At 50.1% G+C, this 16,549-nt stretch overlaps 1 protein-coding gene across 3 annotated transcripts in view; it reads right to left on the bottom strand.

The window, feature by feature from the left end:
- The window catches only part of PTH1R (parathyroid hormone 1 receptor), a 192,785-nt gene extending 177,442 nt beyond the window's left edge, over window positions 1-15,343 (bottom strand). The window contains exons 1-2 of one of the 3 annotated variants that reach the window (XM_014576872.2): window positions 14,689-15,343; window positions 13,111-13,498 (exon numbers count right to left, since the gene is read on the bottom strand). In XM_014576872.2, the coding sequence (XP_014432358.1) occupies window positions 13,111-13,207 (97 nt within the window). In that variant the 5' untranslated portion in view covers window positions 13,208-13,498; window positions 14,689-15,343. Of the gene's footprint in view, window positions 1-13,110; window positions 13,503-14,688 lie in introns of all 3 variants that reach the window. The other 2 variants (XM_075922977.1, XM_075922976.1) reach the window with 2 other exon arrangements.
- Between the last annotated feature and the right edge of the window lie 1,206 nt (window positions 15,344-16,549).

Raw genomic sequence — 16,549 nt, 5'->3', positions numbered from 1 at the left:
TCTGATCCTTTCCACAGCCTAGCCAGGGTCCCCTCCCATCTCTGCAGGGACCCGTGCAAACGCCTCTGTGAGGTGCACACGCACATGGGTAATAGGGGTGGGCATACGCATGTGTGTGGGTGAGCGTGATGGTGTGTATGTGCAAGAGAGAGGGAGCACTTAGCTGCAGCGGTGTGTCCCTGGCGGATGTGTGTGCGTCTGTGTGTGTCTGTGTGTTTCTGTGTGTGTGTGAGAGAGACAGCAAGAAAGAGAGGGAGAGAGCGAGAGTGCTTAGCTGCAGTTGTGTGTCTGTGGTGGGGTGTGTCTGTGGTGTGGTGTGTGTGTGTATGTGTGTGTGTGAGAGAGAGAGCTTAGCTGCAGTTGTATGTCCGGAGGGATGTGTTGTATGTGTGTCTGTGTATTGGTGTGTGTGTGTGTGTGTGTGTGTGTGTGTGTGTGTGTGTGTGTGTGTGTGTGTGTGTGTGTGTGTGAGAGACAGCAAGAGAGAGAGAGGGGAGAGAGTGAGGGAGGAAGAGAGAGAGAGCTTAGCTGCAGTTGTATGTCCCTGGAGGGATGTGTGTGTTTGTGTGTGCATATTTGTGTGGGTGAGTGTTTGTGTGTGTGTGTATGCGAGCGAGCGAGCGAGCGAGCGAGCATGCAGCTGGAAAGTGGCTTTGAAAACAGGCCGCTGGCCGCCTGGGAGTGTGAGAACACAAGCCTTTGTTTACCCAGGAAGCTTGCGGCACTTTAAAATCCAATGGATTTTGAAACCAATGTAGTGGCCCCAGTGCCAGCCCCGCCCATCTTACCCTCCCTCAGCTCCCGTCCGTGTCCTGAGCTTTCGCTGGTGATGCTGGTGCGCACAAGTGCCAATGTGTCTGTGCGAAAGGGCACAAGTGTGTTTGTGAATGACTATGTATGCACGTCGGACTGGATCCCCAGCGGGTGGAAATTAGCAGAGATCCACAGATGCCACCAAGAGTTTGCTGAAGCCAAAGGCTCTCACTGGGCTGTGCATAGGAGAGAGAAGCTCCGTGGTTGAAGAAGCAGCTACCTAGATGCATCGGAGGGAATCACCCATACAAAGAAATCTGCGGAGAAGCCACTTCCCTGGAGCTGCTGTGGGAAGTTTGAACTCTCAAGGGAAGTGTGCTTCCTCCTTAGATAGTCTGAGGGAGGAATAAGGGTGGGTTGGCACTCGGACCCCTGCTACACCCTATTCCAGTGCTACAAGGGACACATTGGGTTGAATTTCTGAGCAACCACTTCCTGATCCAGGAGGGCAGACGGATGCTGCCTAGAACAAAAAAGTCGGCTTGTCAACAAATACACTTCATCCTTCAAGCTAGAGGTCATTCAGTGTTTCTTCTTTGTACTGCAGCGGCACCAATCACAAACTTCGGCCCCGCTGCGCTAGGTGCTGTATTCATACAGCACAAAGACATCCTTACGGGTACATCTAGACTACAGGCTTTTGTCGACAGAAGTTTTGTCGACAAAGCTTCTGTTGACAAAGAGCATCTAGACGACATCCAGTTTTGTCGACAAAGCAAGCCGCTTTGTCGATATGACAGTGTAGATGCAAAGGACGGTGTAGATGCACTAACGCCTTCTGGCGACAGAACTCTGTCGACCAAAAGCATTATTCCTCATAGAATGAGGTTTACAGCCGTCGAAAAAACTGCCGAGTTCTGTTGACGTTATGTCGACAGAACTCAGCGGCAGTGTAGACGCAGGTATAGTTTTGTCGACAAAACCCTGTAGTCTAGACACACCCTAGGAGGTCTGCTTCACTGAGTCTCTTGCCAACAGCTGTGAATTTCTGTCGCAGAGTTTAAGGCCTGATTTTTCAGAAGAGGCTAGTGATCTACAATCCTAGGGTTGGAAGAGACGTCAGGAGTCATCGAGTCCAACCCCCTGGCCAAAGCAGGACCAACCCAACTAAATCAACCCATCCAGGGCTTTGCCAAGCTGGGATTTTTGGGCACGTTGAGAGGATCCCAATCTTCAGAAAACTCCCTTCCTGGAAATCAGGCCCTGTAAAATGACTTTAGTGGGTACCTGGAAATTAAAGCAGCCCAAACCAAAACACGTTGTAAACACGCCTGACGCAAAATCTTGTGAAGTCAAGTGGCACTTCCCCCATGATTCATCTCTGCACACTAACTTTTAGTCATTGTTACTGTGCATTGCTGAAGAACTGCCACGTTCCACCCCAGAGACAGCCGCACTGCAGCACAGAATGAATTCATTTGTGGCTTGCCGTTTTTGATGGAAGTTGCAATGTGAAAAAAAAAGCATTTATTATAATAGTTCTCATGAGCCGGCTCATGGTCTTGACTATTCTGGAGGGAGGCATTCAAATTGCTGAGTATTTTTGTTCCAGTAAATACAACATTATGCGTTTCAGGAAGGGATTCCTTCATCCCTGCTCTGAAGATTTTTCTAAAATAGGGTTTTGATTTCTCCTGGTGAATTGCCTCTTTAATACTTCATTTGCCCTAATGAAATGGTTTGGATTTGTGGATTGTTTGCATTTATTATTCTCACTGCAGTCACACAACGAGTCCTGGCTTTGTCTCTTTCAGGATTTGGAGAGGGTACAGAGATCTTTCCACCCCTGCAGAGAAACCACTGGAGATGCCTGGGTTTTAATTTTTGGACCGCGTCAGTTTCAGAGGCTGAGTGAAGGTCACAGAGATCAGTGTCCAAAAGAAGGAAAGGAAGGAACCTCTAAAATAGCTTAATAGGGATTATGCCTATTGATAATCCACCTCCCCAAAGGTTGGTAGCTAAGCTGCGGAAAAACTCTAACCTCCACCGAGCACAGTAGCTCAGGGTGGGTGTGGATTTTTCGCCTCTCCCGAGTGATGCAGCTGGCTCAGTGTAATACTGTCGTATACACCAGCCCCAACGGAGAGGAGAATCAAGTCGGACCTACACTTACATTTCCCACCAGCAACACTCAGTCAGTTAGGAGTGTGAAAAGCAAATCACCCCCCATTTGCGAGATTTGCTGGGCCAGGAACCCCCCTGGTGTGGATGTAACTCTGCTGATTGTGTCTATGAGAGGGTGCCCTGCCGACACAGGCTCTGTCGCATAGACATGGCCTCTCCGTAAGGACATGTGCTTTCAAGGGGCGGCTGTACATTTGCCTCTGTTGGAGACAGACTCAGAAAATCATGGAGCTGGAAGGAACCTCGCGAGGTCTTCTAATCCCGCCACCTGCACTCAAGGCAGGGCGACAAATTATCTAGTATCAGATTATACAATTCGTTAACAATCGTTCTGAGCTCCTGCGTGAATTCATAGGGTCAAATTCCAATTCCATTAAAGGCCGAGGCTGCTTTGCCAGTTAGGATTAGGGGTTAGGATTTGGGGCATAGATTTGGAAGCCAGACGGTACCACCGTGGTCTCGTCTGACCGTAGCTAAGCTAGGACACAGAACCGTGCAATAGGGCACTACTTTGAAGCGGTGTAGCCACTGTCACGCCAACAGGCAGGATCAAACCCACGACCTCTGGAACTTCTTGCACAAGAACACGTTCACACTGCCATGTGTGAGCTGTGCTTTTGTGCCAGAGCGCCCATGGCAGTGGGGACGCTCTCTTGCGCAAGAAAGCTCCGATGGCCATTTTAGCCATAGGGCTTTCTTGCGCAAAAAACCCCTGCTGAGTGTCTACACTGCCCTCTTGCACAAGAGCTCCTGCACAAGAGGGCTGACACCTGTTTAAAAAAGAGCATAGCCCTTGCGCAAGACGCCATCTCTTACCACGCCGTACTATAAATCTTCTTGCGCAAGAGCGGGTGGGCAGCGTGGACATTTTCTGGAAGAACCACCGTGCGTGCGCAATAACCCGCTAGTGTAGACATAGCCTAGGTGTGTGGGTTGCACCATCACTACAGATAATCCACCTCCCCACATCTTTCTCGCATGAATACGATGATTAAAGCAAGACTACATAACACGCAGGCCCCGTTTAAGTCAGTTCGGCTGATATTCATAAAATGCAACAGTCACCCGTTTTCCACCCATCGGACAACACTTTTAATGAGCAATGACAGTCTAGGAACTGAACTACTAAAACGCATCTCAACAGAAGACCATTGTGTTGAGCTCTGGGTAAACCGAAACCACACCGTGGGCTGCAAACGAACAGGCCACACTGTGGGCCCAGTTCTCTGGCCTGGGGCAGTCTGGATGCGAAATGCACAGCACACTCCCAGGACTTGTTCATAGCTTACACTCTTTTAGCTTTGAGGGCAGCTGCCCCGAGGCCAAACCTAGCTAGCTCAGGTCAGTCAGGCCACCGAAACGCCGCACGTCTTGGTTTGTAAGTCACGCCCCACGGAGTATTCCAACGCCAGGGCTTGTTTGCTTTGCGCTTTGCGGTGTAATATTTATAGTTCGGGGATAGCTGTTAATCCCAAAGTACAATAACCCCCAAAATTTATCTTTCATAAATATACTGGCCTCGGATCAGCGGCCTCCCAAGTGTGAAGGAAAGAGAACATTTCAGGCACTGCTGTGTGCACTCCGAGGCTGCCTTTTTAATGAAGTTGGACAGCTAAGATTTACCGCTCCTCGAGAGGCAATTTTATTTTATTTTTTGGCAGTGTCCGGGGACAAACTAGGATGATCTGTTCCTTCTAGCTGTAAATTCTTTGGGGAAGAAGGCGATCAGTCAACGCTGTGATTAGTATTTGTTATTTGGATTACCATAGCACCTAGGAGCCTAGATCAGGAGTTCATTATGCTAGGCCCTGTACAGACTCGGAACAAAGAGACGAACCTTGCTCAGAGACCTTGTAATCTAAGTAACTTAACCCTTCCCATTTCCAGATTCCACAAAGACATGGCTCTAATCAGAAAACCAAAGAGGTACAAACAGCACCCCCTTAATCAGTATTCGCCACATACACTGCGTCCTAGCTAATTTGTGCACACACAGCCAGACACGTGGCAGGCATCTATCATCTAATGCAGCAGTTCCCAAACTTTTTGGCATCACGCCTCTTTTTGGATTTTTGAGAAACACTCATGCCTCCCCCCCTCCCGCCCCCAATAGCAGCAAAACTTGTTCAGCAAAAAAAAAAAAAAAAAAAGGAACTGACATAAGAACATAAGAACATAAGAATGGCCATACTGGGTCAGACCAAAGGTCCTTCTATCCCAGTATCCTGTCTGCCGACAGTGGCCAGCACCAGGGGTGTGTCTAGACTACATGCCTCCGTCGACGGAGGCATGTAGATTAGCCAGATCGGCAGAGGGAAATGAAGCCGCGATTAAAATAATCGCGGCTTCATTTAAATTTAAATGGCTGCCCCGCTCTGCCGATCAGCTGTTTGTCGGCAGATCGGGGCAGTCTGGACGCGACGCACCGACAAAGAAGCCTTTCTTGATCGGCACAGGTATGCCTCGTGAAACCAGGTTTACCTGTGCCGTTCAAGAAAGGCTTCTTTGTCGGCGCGTCGCGTCCAGACTGCCCCGATCTGCCGACAAACAGCTGATCGGCAGAGCGGGGCAGCCATTTAAATTTAAATGAAGCCACGATTATTTTAATCGCGGCTTCATTTCCCTCTGCCGATCTGGCTAATCTACATGCCTCCGTCGACGGAGGCATGTAGTTTAGACGTACCCCAGGTGCCCCAGAGAGGGTGGACCGAAGACAATGATCAAGCGATTTGTCTCCTGCCATCCCTCTCCAGCCTCTGACAAACAGAGGCCAAGGACACCATTTTATCCCCTGGCTAATAGTCTTTTATGGACCTAACCTCCATGAAATCATCTAGCTTCTCTTTAAACTCTATTATAGTCCTAGCCTTCACAGCCTCCTCTGGCAAGGAGTTCCACAGGTTGATTACACGCTGTGTGAAGAAGAACTTTGTTTTATTCGTTTTAAACCTGCTACCCATTAATTTCATTTGGTGTCCTCTAGTTCTTCTATTTAGGGAACTAATGAATAACTTTTCTTTATCGGCCCTCTCCACACGGGGGCCAAAAAACAAAAATAGCAGCATAACTTGAGGGGGGGGAAATTGACGGCGTGGCGGGGGGCTGGTTTGGCTCATGCCCCCCCTGGAATTTCTGCATGCCCCGCAGTTTGGGAACCCATGATCTAATGACTCCTGCAAATCATGAAGCACCCTAAACAAAAAAAAAAAGCTATGGGAAAGCGAGAGAGATTCTATCCTACCTTGCACATCAGCTAACTTAGCAGCTTTTTACTTCCAATTTCTCAGCAATGCTGACAATATGAGTAGCGCAAAGAGCATGACGAGATTTTTTCAGATCTCAACCCATCTGGTGCTGACAGTCACAAAACGCTTTGCCTGGCTCCTCAGCTGGCAGAAACCGGCTTGGATTTCAAGTAGACTGACACTGCTTTACATCAGTCCAGGAGGTGGCTACTGTGCCTTCTCATTGCTCCCCATCAGGGTGTGGAATGAATTTTGTTGCATGCACCGAGTCCTGTGGGGATGTGCACCCCCAGTATAAACACATGCTGCCAGCTGTGAGGATTCTGCTCATCAGCTGGGTGGCACATGAATCTCCCCTCAAGCGCCTAGCTTACAAGGACCACTGGATGGGACCTGGGCCCTTTCGACATGATCTTGATCTGCTTTGCCATGGGAGCTGTGCAAGAGATTGTAAATATAGACTATAGCGCGGTGACTTTTGGACAGAGCATCTGTTCTGATGATCAGTGCACTGAAAGCATTCCGTTTAAAAGAGAAAGAAGGGAAAACAATGGGAAAAAATCCCTGGTGAGGATTTTTTTTATAGTGGGCACGTTTAGGAAGTCTTTTTTGCTGGGATGTTTAAAATGCCAGTAGGGTTAAAATGTAGCGCCTGAGGTCTCCACCTGTCAAGTGCTCTCGTGATACCCGTCACACGGAGTCTCTGGCACAGGTCCCATTTCTATTACAAACCCTTTATTTTGTGGATTTTTGCCACTCAAACCACCTCCTGCCTGACAGAAATGGACCGTCCCCAACCGTACTTGACACCGTGCAAGGCGCTGCATTTAGCTGTACGGAGTGGAAATCTATCCACCTCCTGAAGAAACTTGCACAAGTACAGACAGATATCATCTTTCTCTCCATATGCAAACAGGTGGACATCATTTAGGGTACGTCTAAACTACATGCCTCCGTCGACGGAGGCATGTAGATTAGCCAGATCGGCAGAGGGAAATGAAGCTGCGATTAAAATAATCGCGGCTTCATTTAAATTTAAATGGCTGCCCCGCTCTGCCGATCAGCTGTTTGTCGGCAGATCGGGGCAGTCTGGACGCGACGCGCCGACAAAGAAGCCTTTCTTGATCGGCACAGGTAAACCTGGTTTCACAAGGCATACCTGTGCCGATCAAGAAAGGCTTCTTTGTCGGCGCGTCGCGTCCAGACTGCCCCGATCTGCCGACAAACAGCTGATCGGCAGAGCGGGGCAGCCATTTAAATTTAAATGAAGCCGCGATTATTTTAATCGCGGCTTCATTTCCCTCTGCCGATCTGGCTAATCTACATGCCTCCGTCGATGGAGGCATGTAGTCTAGACACACCCTTAGAGAACATGGCCTATGAAGGAAGGCTGAAATAATTGGGTTTGTTTAGTTTAGAAAAGAGAAGATTGAGGGGGGACATGAGAGCCGTTTTCCGGTATCTAAAAGGGTGTCATAAGGAGGAGGGAGAAAACTTGTTCATCGTGGCCTCTGAGGATAGAACAAGAAGCAATGGGCTTAAACTGCAGCAAGGGAGGTTTAGGTTGGACATTAGGAAAAAGTTCCTAACTGTCAGGGTGGTGAAACACTGGAATAAATTGCCCAGGGAGGATGTGGAATCCCCATCTCTGGAGATATTTAAGAGCAGGTTAGATAAATGTCTATCAGGGATGGTCTAGGTGGCGCTTGGTCCTGCCATGAGGGCAGGGGGCTGGACTCGATGACCTCTCGAGGTCCCTTCCAGTTCTAGTGTTCTATGATTCTATGATTTATACCCAATGGACTGAAGGTGAAAAATCCATCGCAATTGACATACTGCACAGACTACGGTGAGAGATTGTGCCGTACACTATCAAAGAAACTGATCAGCATCCTGTACAGCAAACAGGAAAGCATCAAAAAAAAGAGCTCTCCAAACTGGAGACTTTCATAAAAAAACAACCTTCCACCCAAACTTCCACACAGCTGGGCTTTACCAAAATAAGACAGGAGATCTACATTCACACCTCCAGATCAGCTGCTGGAAGTGGGCCTTGACTGAATTAAGCTCATTATTGCTAGCCTTATTCCAGCCTGCCTATTTATACCTGCCTCTGGAAATTTCCACTACATGCATCTGACGAAGTGGGTCTTTGCCCATGAAAGCTTATGCTCCAATACATCTGTTAGTCTAGAAGGTGCCACAGGACTCCGTGTCCCGCAATGTGCATCAATTCTTTGTGTCACCCAGACACATTGCAGGCATGCACGCTCCAGCCTATATTCAAATCCAAAGCTGGGGGCCAGCTCCTGCTCTTATTTCCAATGGTCTAACTCAGGGATAACACCTCCGAAAACAGTGTCATTTCTCTGGGCTTATGATCGAGAGCATAATCCCATCCTGAGGGTACGTCTACGCTGCACGACTATTTCAAAATAAGCTAGTTATTCTGGACTATCTTATTTCGAAAGAGCGCATCTACACTGCAGGGAAGCCTCAAAATGAGTCCGAGGCTGGCTTTCCTAATGTAGACGTACTATCTTGATTTAGAGCCCCAGGCGGAATAACCCTGGTGAGGGGCTATTTCGAAATAGCAGCAGTGGAGCGTCTATCCACACCTTATTTCGAAACCGCTCTTTCGGAAGAGGCGTTCTTCCTCGTAGAATGAGGCTTTCAGATTTCGGAATCAGCCGCCGTTCTTTCGAAATCATTTCGCAAAAACGGGACAGCCATGGCGACGCGCGCATTGTGATTTCGAAATCACGCTGGGTATCTCGAAATAACGGTGCCGTGTAGATGCATCCTAAGGGCCTTATTTTGCCAGAGATTAGAACCTAAGACTCTCATGTGCCGGCGACTTTGTGAACATCATCAGGCCTGATTCTGTTTTCCATTATGGGGTTACTCCCGCAAGACAGTGCAGAATCTGGCTTGATGGAGTCGCAACCGTAGAACGAGTGGGGAATATTTAGCCTGGAGAGCCCTGTCGCTTACCCCCTCGCCGTGCCTTATGCCTCCTGGCGGATTTCATTCCACCGCTGTGTCGCTCAGGCTGGAAGATCCGAGCCGTAGGCGACAGTAAAGCCAGCTGAAAAGTCGTTTAGGTGGACTAGCTGTTTGCCATCAGCTGGAGGTGCCGAAGAACACGCTACACAGCACTTTACACCCCTCCCTTTGATCTCCCCTGCACTCACTCTTCCATGGTTCAGCTCAGGGGGGTCTCCAACTTCAGTGCACGGTGACCCCCTGCAGATAACAACAATTCCATGAGCAGGGACTGAAGTTGGGCCCACCCATGCCCCAGTGCCCAAGGCGGGGCAGGGCGTGGAGGGCAAAGCCGAAACTCAAGGGCTTCCACCCCGGAGTGAGGAGCTGTTTTGTGAGCCCCGCTGACAAGGGCTGAGCCGGACAATAAGCCGTGCCGCCGGACAGTCTAACAGCAGCCCTGCCGACGACAGGGCTGCAGCTCATGATGAGGTCCAGATCCAGTGTGAGAACACCCAGCCTCACTCAAAATTGCAGGGGCTGGATTGGCCATCTAAGGACCTGTTTTATAATGCCCGGGGCCATGCCCTGAGATGAGCCCTTGCAGGCTAAATCTCAGGGCAGTCAAAGCGATCTGGCTTGACCAAGCCCTGGCTGGGATGATTGAGTTGGGATTGGTCCTGCCTTGGGTGCACTTGTTAACTCCTGAGGTCTCTTCCAGCTCTAGGATTCTATGATCCGAACCTACTCCCCGGATGAACTCCGGCTTCCTATCCCCAGGCGTCCACGTAGCCCCTTATCCTTTGGAAAGTGATCAGCTGAATTTGCTAGCCACTTGTGACCCAAGTCTGCTTTGCAGGGACATGAAAGGGCATGTGCCCCTTTTAGCAACGACCAGCCCCGACGTCTATGGCCAAAATATTTCTCGCCCCCAATCTGTTCCTATTCTGCCAGGCTCCCCAGAAGTGGCCGCGTCTCAGGGATTCCTGAAACCTACTGGGATCCTTTAACTTCTTTCCAGCTATGCCTGATCAGAGTAATGAAAGTCGCTGGATCCACACACGCTGGTAACACCGCACGGCATTGCTCGTGATCGTTTCCAGAGCAGGTGAAACATCGTCCCCCCTGCACACAGCAGAAGTCCCAGCTCTGGGTGGTAGGTTGCCGTTGGTCAGGGTGGCATGCTTTGAACACTCAGGATCGTAACTCCCGTGATCCTGCTAAGTAGGAGCACAGAGGCATGCAGTGTTCCTTCCAAGGCAAGGGGTGAGAAGGGAAGGTTTGTGGTCTCTTGGACAACTTTCCTAACAGCCCTTGCTGGAGAGTTCGAGGGGTTCCGAACCTGCAGCGAGGCATGTGCCTAATTGCCGGGAACGGGCTGACACTGGAGTGATGCAGAAGTGGATCAGCCCCTCTGCATCCAGCTAGCACAGCAATTTCCAAGTGATGGGTCGTGCCCCAGGACTGGGCCCGGAGAGTCGGGCTCTAGGTCGTGGTGCTGCAGGGGGAGCAGATGCGCAGCAGGGGGGCTAAGACAGCTCCCTGCCTGTCCCGGCACCGCGTCCCAGAAGCGGCCAGCAGCAGGCCTAGCTCCTAGGCGTGTGTGGGGGAGAGCGCACATGGCTCCGTGCACTGCCCCTGTCCTGAGCTCTAGCTCCACACTCCCATTGGCTGGGAACTTACTGCCGGCTGCTTCTGGGGCGCAGCCCGTTCCTGGGGCCAGGAGAGGCAGGAAGCTGCCTTATTCCCCCCGTTGACCGGGAGCTGCTCAAGGGAAACCCCTCCTGCCCTAGCCCTGACTCCCCAAAAGCCAGAGCCCCCTCCTACACCCTGAAGCTCCATCCTTACCCCCACCCCGGAGCCCCCACTCCAGTCAAATTACATCGGGTCGCAGCATCAACAGTTTTCTTCCACTGGGTCATGAAATAAAAAGTTTGACAACCACTGCCCTAGCATGATGGTAAGGGCTAGAGAAAATGCAATCTCTCCTGAAGGGACAGCGGATCTGGTGTCTTATGACCTTACACCCCTGACTTCCGTGGGCCGATTCCTGCTTTACACCAGCCTACCAGCAGAATCAAGCTTTGGGGACCAACATCTATCCTGTGTTGGACTCCCAGTCTCCGGTCACAGCTGCAAAGTGAATCCCAGAGCTGACGACCTGAGGTTGTCTGTTTCTCTCTAGCTCTGGTCTCGGCTGATGGATAATTCACAAGTAAAAACACCCCTGTAAAACCTCCCAGGACTGAGACAGCCCCGTGGTGCATTAACCCAGCGATCCCAAGGCGGGTGCAGCGCCCGGGTGGCAGAATCCCGTGTCGGAAGCCGGGAAGGCTGGCGTTGAAGGGCACAGCCTCTCTTCTGTCTGTGCTTATGCCCAGCATTTTGAGCAACACACAGTTAGCAGATTCAAATCACAGGGCTCCACCAACACCAGCCGCAGTGGGGGGCATTGAAGTCAATGGGTGTTTTGCTCTTGACTTCAATGGCATGTGATGTTAGCAGGTGGCAGCACATAGTCAACTCTATAGATTTGGGGGTCTTTGGGCAAGGGGCTGGATTCGATGACTCCTGAGGTCTCTGCCAGCCCTGGGATTCTGGGATTCGAATATAACCCAACGTGGGCTGGAAGGCCCAGACCACGGTAGCTTTTGGTCATCTCGACATCGGCCCAAGAGAGCCGCTGAGCCCAACTTGTACACCCTGTTATAATGGAAACCACTTTGAGTTGGGGGGTTCTGCGGCACTGTCTGCCACCTCCCCGTGCAACGGGCCCCCGTCCTTAACCCAGCCCCCAGCCCCTTCAGTGGAAACGCAGAGTGAGGGGCAGGGGCTGGAGTCCCATGCAAAGTCCTTTCCACTTTCTAAAGCAGACACAATCCTTGGACGTGAGCTCTGGCCCCCCGACCCCTTCGCCCAGCGTCCAACGTGTTCAGGAATCACAATACCGGAGGGTAGGCGAACTGTGTAACAGGCCTGTCACTGCATGAGGATGGGTGTCACGCACCACCCCATATCTGTTAAAACATTTTGAAACAAAGAGCAGCCCCGGGGCATCTTAGAGACCAACCAAAACACACAGGGTCCTGAGCTTTCGGGGGCAAACCCCACTTCATTGCTTCATCCACTCCTATGCCGAAGTGGGTTTGACCCACGCGAGCGCGTGGTGCTATATAGTGTCGGCCTCTAAGGTGCCCCAGGGCTGCGTGTGGTTTTGAAAGTTAAGGACTATCCCGGCAACTCCTCGGAGACTTGACGACATTTAGCCTCGTCCATAAGACTAAGCGGAGCGAGTCACCTTTGGTTGTACCACCTTGAGTCACAGTTTTGTTCCCCTCGGGAAGGCAGTTGGCTAAATAGAGATGAACTCTTCCTACAATAGCAGTCGTGCCGTACAAAATCACACTGGTTCACACACAGATGGCACACAGCCTTCGATGGCATAGGGCTAATACTACTCTAATTCCCCTGAGTGTAAACCATATGCCATCCATGCGCTGCTGGACTGCAAAGCAGATCCAGTACGCTACTGTACACAGACACTCATGGAGCGGAAAGCAGTTGTTTGCTGAAATTCAGCTTTCCCATGATTAAATTAAGATTCCCATTATCATCCGGAACAGCGGGCCCCACGCTTTGTCTCCATTCATAGGAGAGAGGGGCTGATCACAGAATTGTGTCCGAGAGCCGGCCGAAGTCATTTGGAAGTGGGTAAGAAGAATTCTCCCGAACGCTCAGTCATTTTCATTGCATCTCGCCTAGCAGCTTTCCGGCTCCCCCCGCCAGCTCTAGCTCCGCCAGCAAAAATCAAACATGCGTCTAAAAAAGCCAGCGCTTTGCCCGCTTCTAAATCCTGGTACAGTCAATTACTCATCCAGGAAACAGGCACAGCTAAAGGAAACAATTGCTCAAGAATGTGCAGGAGAAAAATTTAGCAACTTACCAGAGCATAGACAGAACTCAAGACGGAGCAGCAGAGGATCAAGCCCAGGTTGTGATAAACCAGATATGATCCCATAGCCAAGAGAGGTATCGCCCATCCACAATCTCCAGGGGAAGTAGACTGAGGGCGAAGGATCTTCCAGGGGTCCAGTTGTAGATGAGGTTTTCTTTCTTTTTTTTTTTCCTTCCCAGGTTTTTTTATTTGCTTGTTTGTTTCCACCGTTTTAGCCAGAGAGGCACATGACAAGAAGCCCCAGTGCTTCGCTTCCTCATGGCTGGAAATCCAGGCAGTTTCAGCAATGTGGGGAAAGCGTCCATGTGAAGGGAGCCCCAAACACCCGTCTCAGGCAGCGTAGCAGTTCCTGGTGCTGTTTGTTTTGTGTGTGCATCTGTCTCGGAGCAGAGAAATCACATCCATATGTCAAAACTGCTATTCTGCTTCCTTTTTATGAGGCAGTGGGAAGTTCAAATAATTTCTTTGTCAAACGCAAACACACACACACACTCACACATAGAGGTGGGGAGGGGAGGGGGAAGTTTTTAACCACTGCTTTATTTTTAGAGCTAGTAATTTTATCTTTTAGGCTGGGGGGAGGGTTTTTTAAACTTTTTTTAGGCAAGTAAACAAATCAGAAAGTCAGGGCTTTTTTTTTAAGCTAGAAATATTTTCACTGGGCAAGTACATTTATGCAAACAGGAGAGGTGCTGGGTATTTTGGCTTGTGTATTCCAGTGCAGCTCTGCTCCCCAAGAGGTTTATTCTGACAACCTTCCCTGGATGCCGTGTGTTTTAGTTACAAATACTATTTTTTAAATGTATTTTTTGCCTCTCTCTCTCTCTCTCTCTCTCTCTCAAAGGCTCTGCAGTTTCAAAAAGCCAATTGAGTAGAGGCTGGAAGCCTGAGCTAAAGAGCTGGGGTTTTTTTTCTTAAATAGTTTATTTTAGATGCTGCAGTAAAAACTCTTTTCACTGACTAGCTGACATTTTCCAAAATCGACGGGTTTCCATTTGTACAAACACACACACACATACACACACACAAGCTGCTTGTCCTGTCCTCCGGAATCAAATCACCAAAGCTCAGTCCAGTAAAAGTTGCTGGGGGATTTTTTTTTCTCTCTCTCCCTCTGACTGCTGCAGTTCCCTTTTAGACTCACCAAATGAACATGCGGAGTGTGGGTTTACTTCCCCACCGACCAGAGGAGATGAAAAGAGAAGCAAGCGGGGCATTTTTCATTTGGGGGAAAATCAACCAACCTCCAGACTCCTTTTCCTTCTATCTGAAGAAGTGGGTTGTTCCCAAGAAAGCTCATGCTACTAGCTATATTCTTGGTGAGTCTCTAAGTTGATCCAGCACTATTCCTTATGGGGTTTTCTTTGTTTATTTTTTTTTTAAGTTACAAACCCCTGAGATTTTTTTCGTCTATTGTTGACATCAAAACACATGGACCCTGCCGCTTCAAAACACACACAGACACACACACACACAATCCAAAGATGAGAACTTCCTTTTATTCTGTACTGAAAACCCCACCCCTCCATGCACCCCCAACCCCAACACCCACCCCCTGAAATTTACCAGCTTGTTAGTTTCAAGGCAGGAACGTTACTCCGCGCAGTCAGTCAGTTTCATTCATAAAGCGGCAAGAAAAGGCTCCGTCTCTTCTCTTAGAAAAAGCCTTGAGTTTTTTGGGGGGAGTGAAGACAGAGCACAACCCTCCAGTCCTAGTTTTTTTTTTTTTTTTTTTTTTTTTTTTTTTGCGGGGTGCGTGAAAGAATAAGGAACGAACGCCCCGGGGGTTATTTCTAGCTGGATGGGCGCATTTATTTTCTTGCAACTCGGAGGATCAAATGGTGTATTTTATTTTTTGTTTGTTTGTTTGGCTTTTGCAGCAGGTTTCTGTTAGCGGCTGTGATGGTTGCGAGGGGGGAGCCGCGAGAAAATAGCTAGCTAGCTCTTGGCGAGCCGGAGGGGGGGAGCGCATCGCATTTTCGCGGTGCGCTTCTTTTTATTTTTGGCGAGGGGTGGAAAAAAAGTCTCTACGGTTGCTTTGCCCTATTTTTTTTTTTTTTTTACAGCTCCCCTTGGCTGTGAATGAGAGCCTTCAGCGGCTGGTATGAAAAAGGGTCTCTTTCCCTGCAAAGGCAGAGCGGGGCTTCCTGTGAGCGAGCCGGAGGAATAATCCTGCTCTTGATCCGCTCCCTCGCTGCCGGCCGGAGTGGATCTCCGGGAATGTCTGCGGTTTTGGAGCACAGAGGCAGGTAGAAAAACCCCGCATGGGCAGAACCTCATTGGCTGGGAATCGGCACCATGTGACCCTCAGCCTGGGAAGCGCAGGGTTGGCTGTCCACACCCCCCCACGCCCCCCACCCCACCCCCTCGCAGCCTGGCCAGGAGCGCGCCGTGCGTCCTGCGGTGCCTTCGGGTGCGCATGGGAACCCCGAGGCTCCTGCTTAGGCAGAGCTTCCAGGGCTGAAATCCTGGGGGGGGGGGGGTAAATCTGGCTGGAGAATCAGATCATCTAGGAGAATCCCCCCCCCCCAGATCGCTGGTGTTTTGCAAAACTCTGGCACGGGGCAGGCGCGCAAAGGGGGTGGACTCGGAGGAGAGGGGCGGGGTTGGCTGGGAAAGCCGGGGCGGGGAGGTAGTTTGAAGCGGATTGGGTGTTGATGTTTTCCCAGTTGTGAGCTTTGGGCGAGGCCTGGAGAGGGCTCCCAGAGCTGGCCCAGAAGCCATCTCCTAAGCGGGGAGGAGAGAAAGACCCAACTCCCTGGGCGCTTGGAAAGCCAGCGGCAAAAGGCGCTTCACACGGGTCCTCAGGGCCGACTTATCCAGTAGGCACAGTGCCTAGGGCCCAGGATACTTTTAGGGGCCCACGAAAATGTTTGAATTTCTTTGCAAATCAGAAGGGGAAAAAAAAAAGAACTTTTAGGGTCGAAGAAAACGTTTTCATTTTTTTTCTCCCATCAGAAAAAAATGAAACTTTTAGGGCCCACGAAAATCTATTAAATTTTACCTAAAACAGAAAAAAAGGTTGAAGTATTTAAAGTTGTATCAAAAATAATTTTTAATATTGATATTATGGAGGAAGGGGCCCACGAAGGAAAAAGTGCCTAGGACCCACGAAGTCACAATGCGGCCCTGGGTCCTCCCTCTACCCCCCACTGGCTTTTGCCCCAGCTCGTGCGCAAAGTGCCCCTCCCGCCTCCCCAGGCTGTGCTATCCCTCCATTCCTGGAATGAATCATACAATCATAGAACACTAGAACTGGAAGGGATCTGGAGAGGTCAGTGAGTCCAGTCCCCTGCCCTCCCGGCAGGACCAAGCACCACCTAGACCAGTGTTCCCCAATTTTATTTGGCCACAGAACCAGAATTTTGCTGCACCCTATCTATGGAGCTGAAAAATGTTTAAGGACAAGAAATCACGCCACTGTGCT

This window comes from Pelodiscus sinensis, chromosome 2, assembly GCF_049634645.1.
Source record: "Pelodiscus sinensis isolate JC-2024 chromosome 2, ASM4963464v1, whole genome shotgun sequence".
NCBI lineage: Eukaryota > Metazoa > Chordata > Testudines > Trionychidae > Pelodiscus > Pelodiscus sinensis.
The sequence above is the reverse complement of the archived record's forward strand: the minus strand, read 5'-3'. Positions and strand labels throughout refer to the sequence as shown.